Source organism: Carcharhinus amblyrhynchos, chromosome 16, assembly GCF_965287045.1.
Source record: "Carcharhinus amblyrhynchos chromosome 16, sCarAmb.v2.hapA, whole genome shotgun sequence".
Classification (NCBI taxonomy): domain Eukaryota; kingdom Metazoa; phylum Chordata; class Chondrichthyes; order Carcharhiniformes; family Carcharhinidae; genus Carcharhinus; species Carcharhinus amblyrhynchos.
In genome coordinates this window covers 36,206,221-36,221,211 of record NC_137339.1, presented here as the reverse complement: position 1 = coordinate 36,221,211, position 14,991 = coordinate 36,206,221, and the positions used below count along the sequence as shown (strand labels likewise).

The following is a 14,991-nucleotide window of genomic DNA, read 5'->3' as shown; positions in this document are numbered from 1 at the left end:
ATTCAGAAGTTGGATATAGCATAAAAGAAAAATAGATCTACTAACTCAACACGACCCAAGAGCTGCTTCTGTTAGATCAGCCACTCTTATGGTATCTGAGCAACAGTTGCTAATTGTGGCAAATTTGGGGTAGTTTTTTGCATTTGGTTTGTGCCCACCAGGAATATGTTGAGACTATCAAAGCTGATTTCATAGTGGAACCTTAAGAATTTTCCTTCCAGTTATCTAAAGTTGACCTTGAATCTGATGTGTGGAAATGATAACTTTCGGAATTCCCTGGCATCCTCTTAACAAATAATTATCTATAGGAGGAGCAATAGAATATAATCATCAGGAAATCCCCTCTCTACCCAACCCCCCCCCCCTTTTTCAAAATGGTAGGTTGTAAAAGTCTATTGAATTGGAATTTGAAAGTCTTTCCTTGCCTAGGAAATATTTAATTGTTTTGAGTGGTAGCATTTCTTAAATGTTCCTATTGGAAACAGTCCTTATCATGTATTTGTGTTTTTAAAAAGTAGTAAAAAGTAATACGTTATCATGAATGTTACACTTTGTGGTATAATTTCATGGAAGCCAAACCAAAGTCATTTTCCAACATTGTGCTAATGGTTGGGATGTTCAATTGTCATGAGCATTTTAACAATTCAAGCCTTGCCATATATTATTTTTTTCTCCATTATTACAAATTTTATATCTCCCATCTGGATTGTCAATGAAAGCTCCTGTTAGGCAAACGTTTTGCAAGAGTGTAGAATTAAAAATTATCTCTTGGTAAGCTATAGTCCTGGATTCTGAGAATTGTAGCATCAGTATTTACAATATAAGAAAAGAACAGAATGTTGAACATCCCAAGGAGACTAATATTAATTCAGGATCAGGGACTCACTGAAATTAATGTAAACAAAGTCAGAGTTATGCCGAAAATAATGCCAGCGGAAACTGACGTATCTCCAGGGCTTGATGGTTTGCATTCCTAGAGCTTTGAACAAAGTAGGTATGAACATTACAGATGTCCCTAGTGATGTGCCAAATTTCTCTTCAGGAATTGCTCCTTTTAAATTGGAAAATTGAACCTATTATTCTGCTATTTAAGAAAGGTGGGAGAGGGAAACCCAGGCAATTATAAACCATGGGTTGATATTTGTAGTCCAGGGTCTATCATTAAGGGTAGTAACTGGACATTTTAAATTTCCAGCTGATCAGACAGCCAGCATAGTTTTCTAAAAGACAGGTTATGCCTGACAATCTGATTGCATTCTTTTGAAAGGGTGACATAAGAAGTGGGCAGAGGAATGTCTAAGGATTTTATTTTTATGGACTTCCAGAGAGCATAAGTCTCATAAAAGTCTGTTTTCTAAAGCTGATGCTCATGGATCTGAGGAAAATTATTTATCTGTTTGGGAGACTGTCTCCTGCTACTTAGCTACCCTTTATCCCTACTCTCACTGGGATAATATGCTTTATACAGTCCTGCAGCGAAATGTTGAGGCCTCAATTAGTCACTGCAATTAACAACTTTTGTGATAGAATAGAGATCCATATATCCAAGTTTGCCAATGACTCATGTTATGGTTCAGGTTAGAAACTGAAGCCCACAGGTTTTGCATTTTTGAATTTGGCTAGGATAAGCATGAGGTGTTTCACTTCGGGTATAATTCAAGTGACCAACTAGGGCGTTTTTAATCAAAGTTTATTTAAGAATATAATTAACATGTATAGTAAAAAAAATTGCAAGAACTTTTATCAATTACAAACAAGAAACAAAACAACCACTATAATGCATAATTGAATGAATACCTGTAATATGTTCCAATTAAAACCAAAACCCATAGACAACAAAAGATCCTTTTCACACGTTTGACACAGCGCAGACTAATGCTCATTTGATACCGGGATCAAGTTCCTTGGGCTGAATGTTGATTTCAAATGATCTTGAAAACTCAGAGCAGTATGTAGTTGCATCAGCAACCCCTCTCCCACCACCGCCCCCAGCATGATTTCTTTGCTGCAGCATGACAAGCCTTTCTTTCAGTTAACTGGTAGAAATTCAAAGCAAAACAGAGCGAGAAAAATACTTCTTTTCCAGCTTGCTTCTAAGACTGCATCTAACACTGCAGCCAAAATGAAACTGAAAGCCGAAAAACTTTGGTCACCTGACCTCCCAGTTTCTTTCCTCCTTCCAACAATGACATTATCGAAGGTTGTGACCATGATTTAAAAAACTCAAAGGTACACTAACCTCATACTCAAAAGACAGGCAACCATGTAAATGGAAGTGAAGGTTACAAAGGCATAGCAATAGATTAAACCAATGTACAAAACTGACAAATGGATTTCAATATACACAAGTGTGGGATCATCCTCTTTGGACCTTAAAAGATAAAGCTCTGAATACTATGGCAATGTGGCACCATGATAAGCCTTGCTGCCTCACAGCACCAGGACCCAGGTTTGATTTCAGCTTGGGTCACTGTGTTGAGTCTACATATTCTTCCTATGGCTGCATGGGATTCCTCTGGCTGCTCTGATTCCCTCCCACAGTCTGAAAGATGTGCTGGTTACAGGTGCATTGGCCATGCTTAATTCTCCCTCTGTAACCGAACAGGTGCCAGAGTATGGTGACTAGGGGAGTTTCACAGCAACTTCAGTATAGTGTTAATGTAAGCTGCAGTGCAATGCTCTGGTTAGATTACATCTGGGGTAAGCTGCTATGAATAGTTTTGGGTACTGTTTCTATGGAAGAGTATATTGGCCCTGGAGGGAGTGTGGCATAGATTTACTAAAATCTAAGACTGGGGATATATACTAAAATTAAAAAGTGAAGTTAGGAAATTCACAAAGGGTGATAGAAGTTGCAACATACTCCCACAAACTGCAGTTGACACTGAGTCAACTGTTAACTAAAGGTGTTGAGAGATATGGGAAAACATGCAAACGTATGGAGTCCAGTCTCAGCTTTTGGATGGTGGAACATACTTGAAGCCTCCTGTTCCTATGTTTAGGTTTATGTAGAGGTTTAGGGGGTTGGTCCTTGCCTTCTGAACAATATTGACTGTTATTTTCTAAGTTATCTGTATTACTAATAAATATAAGAATAATGAAATATTAAAATGAGAGTTCTCAATTTTTTGGTCAGAATTAAACTAGAATTGTTATACTTAGATTATTTTAATGGAAAACAGTCAAAATTATTTATGTTGAAGTGTTGCTTTTAAAGTACATTCATAACTTAATAGTCACCTTACAATAACATTGTGAAATTACCCACAAGGAATTTTATGGTGAGCGAACAACTTTTAAAACTATTATTCACATGACTGGGGACAATTGGGAAATCTCATTCCCAAACTTAAGTTTACATCCTGAGTTGGAACATACATTTATGTTGAAATTTAAAGAAAATTTCAGAGAATTCATTACAGGCAAGAACATGCACCAAAACTTCAATTTCCTGTGGGCAAGATTAGAGCACAAAGATCCACTTTGGAAAGCAAGAAAGAGCCAAACATAGACTAATCCCAGATCATGATGACCTTAGATATTCTGTGGTTAAAGTTTCTTCCATTCTTCCAGTCATGGCTACACTACTTCCTTTTCAGTCCACTCTGTCATCTTTGAACACACCTGCAAGTTATATTCATTTCCATTCTCTGAATTTAGCCATGTTGCTGATATTCCTATTACATCATAGTTTTCTTCTGCCTCCAGTTCTGACATCTTGCTTACAATATCTGTTGCATTCATACATTTACTGACATATCTTACTGTGCATTTGCCTCCTTTTATTCAGCAAGTCTCTGATAATTAATCTAACAGAAATATGCTTCACCTTTATTACAATGACCAACTAGGCAAGATACTGACAGCATATGTAGAACTCCAACATAGCAAAGATCAAAACAATGGAGACTTTATGATCACATAAAAGATATTTCCTCAAATTCGTTCATGAACTAAATGTTATGTGGTGCCTCTTTTAATTTGAACAGTTCCATTTAAAAGTAACCCAGCAGACAAGTTTTAGTCTTAAACACAATAAAAGATTAGTTTATTACAAAACTACTGCTAGAAGTTACTCAACAAAAAAAATAAAGTTATTAACTAAAATATAAATAAGATTAAAAGCAAATAAAGACAAAATGATACTTGAGACTGATTTGAAATTCATGTTTGTGAGATGTCTTGTGGATCTATTACTTACGTTCTTCTTTCTGAATGTAGGAGTTGAAACTTGAGGTTCAGTTTTCGATGGCTTCTGAGGTTTTTGCCTCTCTCTGGGAGAGAGGGAGATGATTCCTTATGACCACTACTACTGCAGTTACGTCACTTGAAGATTGCCTGGATCTTTTGCAGAACAGCAGTTGATTTCTTAAACCTTTCTTCTTGGACAACCAGTGACAGAGATAAAACCCCTCTATGTACCTCGGAAATTCACAGCTGTTTCACCTAAGAGCTGTGTGCTGCTATTGAGTCTCACACTGCCACACAAGATGGTTTCCTACAGCCTCTTTATACATTTAAAAAACAACAAAATGGCCATTAAGTTATATTTCAAGGAGCTATTGTTTCACCAGGCAAAGCTGGTCCTTTGAAGTCTCTTCCTGCCTCCTGTTTTTTTTCAGAAACTACAAGTTTTTCATATCCTTTTAGAGAATACAATGGACATCCATGGAGGGGTCTTATACATTTTAAATGATTCTTCACAGCTCTAGAGATCATAAAAATATGTTAAGGTCAAAATGCACATTTAAAATAGTGGTCCTTAAAATCTAATTTTATAATTACACATTCATGACAAGAGATTAAAAGTAAGTCTGGTACTTCAAAATATTTGGCAACATTAACGATAAAAATGCACCAAAATCAAATTTTCTCTACTCTTACTTATGTAATTTGCTCTTTTTAAACAATTAGAACAGTAAAGTCAACTAAAGCATAATAAAGACATCCTATAGTCTATTTTTCTTTATAAACGCTATGATTCTAAAGGCACCTGCAAATGGGAGGAATGGAGAAACGTACACTGATCACACAATCAATATTCTATAAATTATGAATGTTATTTCTGGAAATGAAGCAGACGATGTAGAATGTACAGAAACATTCTTATTCTAGAAATATATTAGAGATATAATCTTGACGATAGCTCTGCCTCAGTATCGTTTCATTCTACATCTGACACTAGTCTCACTTTACCTTAAATATTTAATGTTCTGGTTTGGCTTTTTGACACATGAAATGTCCAACATGCCACGCGTAAAAAAGTGGCTAACATCAGAATATGACAATCTGATAATCTGACTTAGGGGTTAGGAGAAAACTTTGTTTTCTGAACAAATATGGGATGATTATGAAACATAAAAGCCAGTATAATGGTTAAGAACCAGATCCAATATTCAACAGAACAAAACCATTCAAACAACTTGGATTTATATAGCACATTTAACATTTAATAATATTTAATTATCCCAAAGTACTCTACACCAGTGTAATAAAGCTAAAATGAACACTAAAGCAAAGGAGAAAATATCAGGAGCTGTGCTAGTTTCAACCAAAGTGGTGCTAAGAGATATAAAATTAACCTTTGTGCAGTTGGGGTGGGGCTGAGAGAAGGAAAATCATGTCAAAATAACAGATCAGAGATGATCTCATTGAACGACAGAGTGGGCTTGAAGGGCTGAATGACTACTCCTGCTCCTACTCCTATTTCTTACGTTTCTTAAGAGACGTCCACACAAATTGGTCAGGATTCCCACTCCTGATTATCTTGCTACGAAGCACACTTATTGGAACATTGGATGAGACATGTTTAGACTCACTGTAATGAGCATCACAACTACATTACTATATTCACAGCCTGATACAAAAAAGAAAATTCAATAGCCGCAGTCAAAATCACTAGCTTTTATTTGTCCGTGAGCCATGGCAACACATTGTCCAGACATCTAGACTCTGCTACAGTTGGAAACCCACTCCATGTATGGATCTGCTTTTACTTCCCAGGTATCTAGTGAATCCCTCAGAATGATTGTCAATGTGCAAATTTCCTACCTAGATTTTGACATATTGCTTTCACTGTCATCTACCCTTCGAGATTTAATACATTTCCATCCTTCTTAATCTATCTACCAACTTCTATCTCATACATAACAAAGTTGTTAATAAGTCATCTGTACTTGAGGAGAATGTTACAGATGTCCCTACATGAATAATTCTGGTGCTCACAACCAGCACACAACTACAGTTGAACATCCTGTTTTTGAAGTGGGACTTGAAACAACTTTACAGCCCTGGCTGAAAATTCTTATACATTGTTAATTTTTGAAGCTGAAAGCATCAAACATGTTCAGACACAAAAACGGTCTAACACCCTGTAGAACCCAAGTTCAGTGGATATATCTGTACTGCCACTAGTTCAGAAAATGAATATGTCAAACAATTAAGCATCTGGATGGTAAGTATCTTTCCCATTCATGTAGCGAACACAGCGAACATAAGGGACATCCGATTCCAAAATAATGAGCAACTCCATTCAAAAATATTAGAACTTGGTTACAATTATTTGCAGTAACTTAAAAATTGGAATTATAAATAAAATTGCACTTTTTTTGTTCCTTTACCCCAGTTACAGAAACTAATTAGTTAAGATAACAATATCATCTTTGGATGGAAAATTAAAGGAAAATACTGCTCTAATAGTATAAGGTAACTTTTTTTCTATTTCTAGAAACATATATACATTCAAAATGCAATTCACAGTATAATTTATCTAATCTTATTCAAATCTATCACATTAGGAAATTAAGAACATAGAAAATGTTAACATTTGAAATTAAATCATTTATGTAATGTGTAATACTGACTTCAATATGAAATTCAGTAACTTTCCCATAGTGGATATATAGAACTTATTCAAAATACCCCAATGCTCAATATATGCCTGTAATTCAATTCTGACCATGTGATTTTCTATTTTATACAATCATTTAATTAGTCTGGCTCTAATTTGTGTATAAAAAATGGCATAATGCAAAGAGTCAACTTGCATAGATGAGAAGGCCACTGACTCTAAACAATGGATGTGAGACAAAGAGGTGTGTCAGCATAAAATATGTCTGCTCTGCAAAATCATAGGAAATAATATTCTACATTCCCAATAAGGATATTACTACCAACATTTTGTTCGTACTACAGAGAAAATAAATTATTGCAATATATAAACCTCAGGCGCAAATTTTGAGCATTTGCTGATTTTTAAATTGCACACATTTTAGTGACCAAAAAATATAGTTGGAGCCAAATTTTAATCACGCTGGCAAAACAGACAGATTTTACTTGGATTAGATACTGTACTACCTTTCAGCAACCTGAGCACAGGCAACAAGTGCAGTTTCACACTAATTAAACTTAAGTAAACAAGGGACACAAGCTCCATTTTTACAATGCAAACCTGTCAATCATTTATTTCCTGTATCATAAATACTTAACTAACCTTTCCATTGCAGTTTCACTGGAGTTTGTATCTTCTATCAATAACACTCTAACTGCTGCCAAATTTCTGACTGTGGCTTCACCACTTGTTAGGAAGAGGGGCTTTTTGTGCTTCTGCATCACTGGACGAGAATTGTAATGTGGTTAGTCAGCAGAAAGTGTGTATTAAACAGATAGTTCTTACCCATCATTGTAATGATGTAAAACAGCTGCTCTCCTACAACACAAAGTCACGTGAAAATTTGAGGCAGTTGTATTGCTATTAGAAAACACAAACTTTAGTGGAAAAAGGATAAAGATTATCTTATTCTCATGATAGATAGGATCGCACTAAAACAGTTGTATGCGACTGATTTCGATCTGTATAGCCATCTGAATTTTGACTGCATGACAATAATCAACCAACTTGTTCTTTCCATACAATATGTTTTCTCTATTTTCTTGTTTTGATTTTTATGCCTCTCCCATATTTGAATTTGGTCTTTCTCACAATCATGAGGGTGGTTCAGCTTCACATCCTGCAACAAGAAATAGGACTTATGGAAAAAGACAAATGATGTTTGACTTGAGTACTTTACTGGAAAATAAAATTTCTAATCTTCTCCCTTAACAGGAAAAATGTTCTTTTATATTTACATTTTCACACACATTGATTAGTAAATACTTCATGCTTGAAAGGCTGTAAATTTCAACGTTATATTCAATGTTATAGGTACATCAGGAATGTTAAACAACGGTACCACATCAGAAATTTATCCAAGCTTTTTGAGATCCTTGTCGACATGAGAGCGAAGTGGCAGAAGAAGCACATGCGCAGGTTGAAGTGTAAAAGGCAAAACATGAGGCAGAGATCCAAGTGAACCAGTGCTGAAGATGCAGTACTGACCAGGCTTTGTTAAATCTTACACAGCAAATGAACTCTGATGCTTCTGTTTATACACCTTTTTCTAAGACCATCGGTTTAGAGGCACCTTGGATGCTGATCATGAGAAGATCTTGTATATTGATCTGTTGTGGTACTGTGCCTTTGTCTACAGTAGTGGTGAAATAAAATGGATTGTGTTTACATACCTGTGGAAAATTCTACTTCATTTTTCAAGGTACATTGCTTCACATAATTGAAAACAACACAGCTTGACTTTATTTCTGAATTCACTTCAAATGTATCTCTTCACATTCATAATATGATCATTTGTGTTATGAAGGGAAAAAATTTTAAAAGTATCATTTTGAAACCTGGGGCCAAATTCTACGCTTCCGCAGCGCATAGGGATGCCTACCCAATCTGCTGAAAATAGAGGTATTGGGCTGTAGACCAACTGAGGCTCAAGAGCTTCCCTCCCTCCACCCCTGCTGCAATTTTCCCACGGCAAGCAGAGGCCCCTGTCAAGTGTGAAGCCCAGAAGCTTTCATTTCTTGGACTTGTGGAAGGCAAAGAAAGCAGTGTTTCTTCTTTACAGGCCCCCAGGACTGTCAAGAGCCCACCTCCTCAGGTTTTCCTCCACCTTCCCATTTCCCTTCCCCCAAAGCCAATCCACCCTGCCCTCCACCCACTTCACCAGTGCCTGCCAGCATGACCCTGGCAATCCCAGTCCCCATCCAGACAAGTTTAGTTGGTGGACTGGCTGCTGTTCCACCTGTAGCCACTGTTCTTGATGGAGCTGCTGCACCCAGAGACCTCCTCTGCAGATGGGGGCAGAAGTTTCGCCTCCAGCCACTTAGTGGCTTTGTGAGTGTAAAATCCTGGTCTTGCTGACCAGGTTAGTTATGTAATAGCTAACAGACAGATGTTCTGTATTACATGCAGTATTGGTAGGTTGTGACTACTGCCATTTTGAGCTTTTGGAATATTTCACTGCTAACTTAGAGTATCCCAAAAATGTAGTATTATATGTCACAGAAAACATCTCCATAAATTCAATAGTGCACATGCCACCTTTCATTCAAATGGAATTGGGTGACAAAACAAACTGTACAACACTTGCAGTAATCTGTTCATCTATGTTCTTTGTCTCAATGCAAGTGGTGTATTCTTGATGAATACTGTCCTTCTAGCTTGTGGGAAACATCATCACAATCAGGCGTTTGATTTGCTGAAGTACGTCCTATTAGAACTCTCAGGAAAATAGGCCTCAGTTCTGTATAAATTGGGTAGCTCATACGTTGAGTTCTGTTGGTTATAGCTGCTGCCTTTCTTCTGCAACAGAAAAATAAATCCATTAAAAGTGATATAGTTCCAAAAAAGGGATTGAAGAGAAGCAAAAATTATATAGCCGTATTTACAGAAACAAACTGGTGACTTGACCAATGCATTGGCTTAGTACAAAATAACCTTAGGAACAAAAATCAGAAGACGCAGAAAATTTAAAACCACAATGTCAACGGTACTAAAAGCTGGTACAATCTCACACTTTACACATGCTAACAAACTTAAGTCAAAGAACCAGACATTTATCCCCTAATGTTGACAATTATGCTGAATAGGCGATCGAGGAACAAGATAGTTAAAATTTATTGAACGAAACTATGCTTTCCATTTTATGTTTTCACTCTGCTTACATTTAGAAACGAAGGTGCATTGATTGAATGTAGAAGTTTACGAACAGCGTGAGGCAAGTTTCCATAATCTTTTTCTGCCTGAATCACTTGTTGCTCCAATGTAGCTGCATTCTGTCCAACCATCTTCACAAAAGTCTAAAATAAAAAAATTAGAAGATCCGCAAAATATTTACTTAACATCAAAACTAAGAATCTACTATTTTAACCAAAGTTGTCTATGATTTCATGTTGAGTAGAGCAAGATGTACAACAAGATGTATCAGCAAGTTGTACACAACTCTGGTGCGGCCGCACTTGGAGTATTGTGTGCAGTTCTGGTCCCCACATTATAGGAAGGATGTGGAGGCTTTGGAGAGGGTGCAGAGGAGGTTTACCAGGATGTTGCCTGGTATGGAGGGGAGGTCCTATGAGGAGAGACTGAGGGATTTGGGGTTGTTTTCGTTAGAAAGAAGGCGGCTAAGAGGGGATCTTGTTGAAACATATAAGATGATTGGAGGTTTAGATAGGGTGGACAGTGATAGCGTTTTTTCTCGGATGGAGAAAGCTAGCACGAGGGGGCATGGCTTTAAATTAAGAGGGGGTAGTTATAGGACGGATGTCAGGGGTAGGTTCTTTACCCAGAGGGTGGTGAGGGATTGGAATGCCCTGCCTGCTGCAGTTGTAAATGCGCCTAGTTTGGGGGTGTTTAAGAGATCCGTGGATAGGTTTATGGATGGAAAGGGATTGGTTTAGGTTAGAGGGTCATTGTTTTTTAACTGGTCAGCGCAACATCGTGGGCCGAAGGGCCTGTTCTGCGCTGTAATGTTCTATGTTCTAAGATCTGCAAATGGGTGAAAGTACAAAAAACCTGAAAGCAATAGAGCAGTTATAAAAACACACAATGAAACTAAACCGATACAACTTTGCATTGCATTCACCAAGATCTTCTGGAGGGGGAGGGAGCTCTATCTAAATTGAAAACAGTGACTGGGGCAGCAGGTAGGGAAGGTGGTGGGGTGGGGTGGGCGGGGGCGGTGGGATGTTGGAGACAGGACTCTTCACCCATTGCATCAGCTCAATTTTTGCTGTTACTCTGGGGAACTGTTTGTCCAAAGTAGATGGGTACATGCAAACAAGACTAATGTTGTGAATTTCATGTCTCAATATTCATCATTTCCATCATGTTTGCATCAATTAATATTTATGCTCGTACAAATATCATGAAACTTGCATTTAAGACTGCTGGGCATTACCGTGAAAAACAGGGGAAGGGTTATGTTAGTAGGTTTAGCTGAGAAAAGATGAGAGAACACAAAAAGAGCATAAACGCTAGAATGGATGGATTGGACTAAATGGCCTGTTTCTGTCTCATATATCCTTTGTAACTTGGAGGCAGAAGTTAGAGGGATAAGCTTACAATTTCAGTTATTGTAAATACCTAATTTCTCTTTTTTAATTTCTCTTGCTGTTACAACATACTGTCATTTGCTGAAGAATTGCCATTTGACTCCCATCAACTTCACAATTTCTCTCCATTGCTATGTTTGCTATTAATTTTAATCTTGAAAGAGTAGAAGGGATGAGAGAGGGTGTGGGTTTTTGAGTGATTGATTATCACTCAATCAGAAAATAAGATTGCCTCCTGAAAAGTAAATGCCACAAACCAGGAAGGTTCCACGTTCAATCTCCAGTCAATGCCAATTTAATTGATATCACCCAGAGAACAATAATTCTACAACAACTGATTTCAGTACCCAAGCTGTAGGAAAACACTGCACAAGATCACATTCCCGATCACCTAGAAACTCTGGCTTGAAAAGCGACATCGGGATAGAATGTGTGTTGGGGAAGCAGAATCAAGCTTAGCTATAACGCTCTTCACCTTTTAATAGGCTGAGGGTACAAGCTGCCAAGTGTCACATATGGATAATAGTCACTACAATGGGGAATGAGAGTGAATAGAAAATAGTACCGCAACAAGAAATCAACAACTTCAGCAGCCACAGACAGGGAAAACATTCAGTAAGATACATTTTCATTTAATTTAATTCTGAATGTCACTGCGCCAGCAATCCACAGGTCCAGGCTAATAATGTAGGTATATCTGTTCCAATCCCTCCATGGTAACTGAAGGAACTTGAATTCAAATTAATAAATCTGGAACGGAAATGTAGTCTCAGTATGGTGCCATGAAACTAGTTTTGATAATTGTGACAATCGATCTGGTTCACTGATGTCCTTCAGGGAAGGAAATCTGCCATAGAACTAGGAGCAGAAGGCGGCCATTTGGCTCCTGAAGTCTGCTCCACTAGTCAATAAAATCATAAGAACTTGGAGCAGGAGTAGGACATCTGGCTCCTTGAACCTGCTCCACCATTCAATAAGATCATAGCTGATCTTTTTGTGGACTCTGCTCCACTTATCCTCACCATAATCCTTAATTCCTTTACTGTTCAAAAATGTTTTTAAGGCAAGGATAAATACATTTAATGAGGTAGCCTTAACTGCTTCACTGGGCAGGGAATTCCACATATTCACAACCCTATGTAAAGAAGTTCCTCCTTAACTCAATCCTAAATCTGCTTCCCCTTATTTTGAAGATATGCACCCTAGTTCCAGTTTCACCTGTCAGTGGAAGCAACTTCCCTGCTTCTACAGCTTATACAGATGCAACATAACCTCCCTGTTCTTAAACTCCATTCCTCTTGCAATGAAAGATAAAATTCCATTTGTCTTCTTAATTAGTTGTCTGCTACACCTACAAAGCAACTTGTGTGATGCATGCACAAGGACACCCAAGTCGTTCTGCATAGCAGTATGCTCTAAATTTTTACCACTAAAATAATAGTACATTTTGCTATTATTCCGACCAAAATATATGACCTCTCATTTACCAACATTGTACCCCATCTGCCAGAGCCTTATCCACTCGGTAAACTATCTATATGTCTTTGCTGAAGTTCAGTATCCTCTGCACACTTTGCTCTACACTATCTTACAGAAACTTCGACACACACTACACTTCCTCCCCAACTCCAAATCATCTATGTAAATTGTAAACAAATGCGGTCCCAACACTGATTCATGAGGCGCACCATTAGTCACTGACTGCCCCAACCAGAAAAACACCAACTTATCCTCACTCCTTGCTTCATTGTTAGTTAACCAATTCTCTGTCCATGTGAATACATTATCCGTAATGCTGTGCACCCTTATCTAATACTGCCTTTTGTGCAGCACCTTGTCAAATGCCTTCTGGAAATCTAGATACGCCACATCCACCGGTTCCTTGTTGTCCACCTCGCTCATATTGTCCTCACAGAATTCCACTAAGTTATTTAACTGTGACCTGCTTTTCATGAACCCATGCTGTGTCTTCCCAATGGGACAATTTCTATTCCGATGCCTCGCTATTTCTTCCTTGTTGATAGATTCAAGCATTTTCCCCACTACAGAAGTTAAGCTAACCAACCTATAGTTAGCTGCCTTTTGTCTACCCCTTACCTGATCTGGCCTATATATGATTCGAGACCCACTGTAATGCTCTTGACTCCTAACTGTCTTTTAAGTGGCCAAGAAAACTACCAAACCACTACTGAAAATTCAAAGCAATGTTTCAAGGTGGCAGCTCATCATCACCTTTTAAAGGACAATTAGGGATGGTCAGCAAATGCTAGCCTTGCCAGTAACACCCAAATCCCTTGAAAGAATATATAAAAAAAGCTTGATCAGTTAACTTCTTGAAATAATTTTTCCTGTGTACTGACTGAGAGCAATTTGCTGCTTATTCAACCCACTTTACGAAAATAGTTCCTGGAAATGGATTTGTTTAGTGGTATTGTGCACATGCACTATATAGTGCCTCTGTTGGGAAAGATGGATGAATAAGCAAATAATTTTCAAAATATCTTGAAAGGTCAAAAGAGTAACTCTTGTACCAAAAAGTTAGTTTCTGCTTAGCTTCGTGAAATTTAAAATGAATGAGTTTTGTTTTGAATGCTCACGTGAAAATTAACAGACAACAAGAGGAAACTAGGGGAGTTATTACAGCTTTTAAATAAACTTGCAATTGTAACAAACAATCAGATCTAAAATAAGTTCTGAAAGCTCCCTCCTGGTTACATAGCACAAGTGGTAGGAGGTGAAATTCTTCTTTAAATACAGGAGAAGGCCTATTTTTGTCCATTATTAAATTGCCTTCTAACAATGCTGAGCTTTGTAAGTATGATTTACATTATAGTAAGGCAACGATTGTCCTCTGTTTTGACCAACTGTAATCAATTCCCAAGATTCTTTGTTAATAAAGAGAGTTTACCAAGCACCATAGAGTTAATTTACTTGACTTCAAGTTCTTTACTGTCCCATTTCAAAGCCAACTCCCAATCAAATGTTATTTCATTAATGTCCTTCAATCAACTGAGCAACACCACTTCCAATCCTTTCAAATCTTCATTTTTAAAAATTCAGTCATTGGAAATGAGTTTCACAGTCTAGGTCAGCATTTACTGCCCACCTATATTTTCCGTTAGGAAGATAGTGGTGAGCCATCTTCTTGAACTGCTGCAGTCCGTGTGGTACAAGTACACCCACAGTGACGCTAGGAAGGTAGTTCCAGGATTTTGACCTAGTGACAGTGAAAGAATGTTGATATAGTTCCATGCCATGATGGTGTGTGGTTTGGAAAGGAAATCACAGATGGTGGTATCTTTCTGGTAGTAAAGGTTGGTGGTTTGGAAGGTGCTGTTGAAGGAGCCTTGATGAGTTTCTGCAGTGCATTTTATAAATGGTATACACTGCTGCCACTGAGGTACATATTTTAAAATTTAAATTCTCTTCATCTCCTGCTCAACTCTTAAAATTTCTCTTCAACAAATTTTACACACTGAATGCTCCTTGAACCAAGTGACTAAAGAAGGTGTAAACTTTAGAATTTCCACAGGGCTAGATGGCCTACTCCTGCTC

General features: G+C 37.6%; 1 protein-coding gene across 1 annotated transcript in view; it reads right to left on the bottom strand.

Moving 5' to 3' along the window:
- Nucleotides 1-6,730: 6,730 nt before the first annotated feature.
- Nucleotides 6,731-14,991, bottom strand: part of LOC145353960 (breast carcinoma-amplified sequence 4-like) — a 41,860-nt gene continuing 33,599 nt past the window's right edge. Inside the window, exons 4-5 of the mRNA XM_080204997.1 lie at nt 10,051-10,185; nt 6,731-9,688 (exon numbers count right to left, since the gene is read on the bottom strand). Of these exons, the coding sequence (XP_080061123.1) occupies nt 9,569-9,688; nt 10,051-10,185 (255 nt within the window). The 3' untranslated portion in view covers nt 6,731-9,568. The remainder of the gene's footprint in view (nt 9,689-10,050; nt 10,186-14,991) is intronic.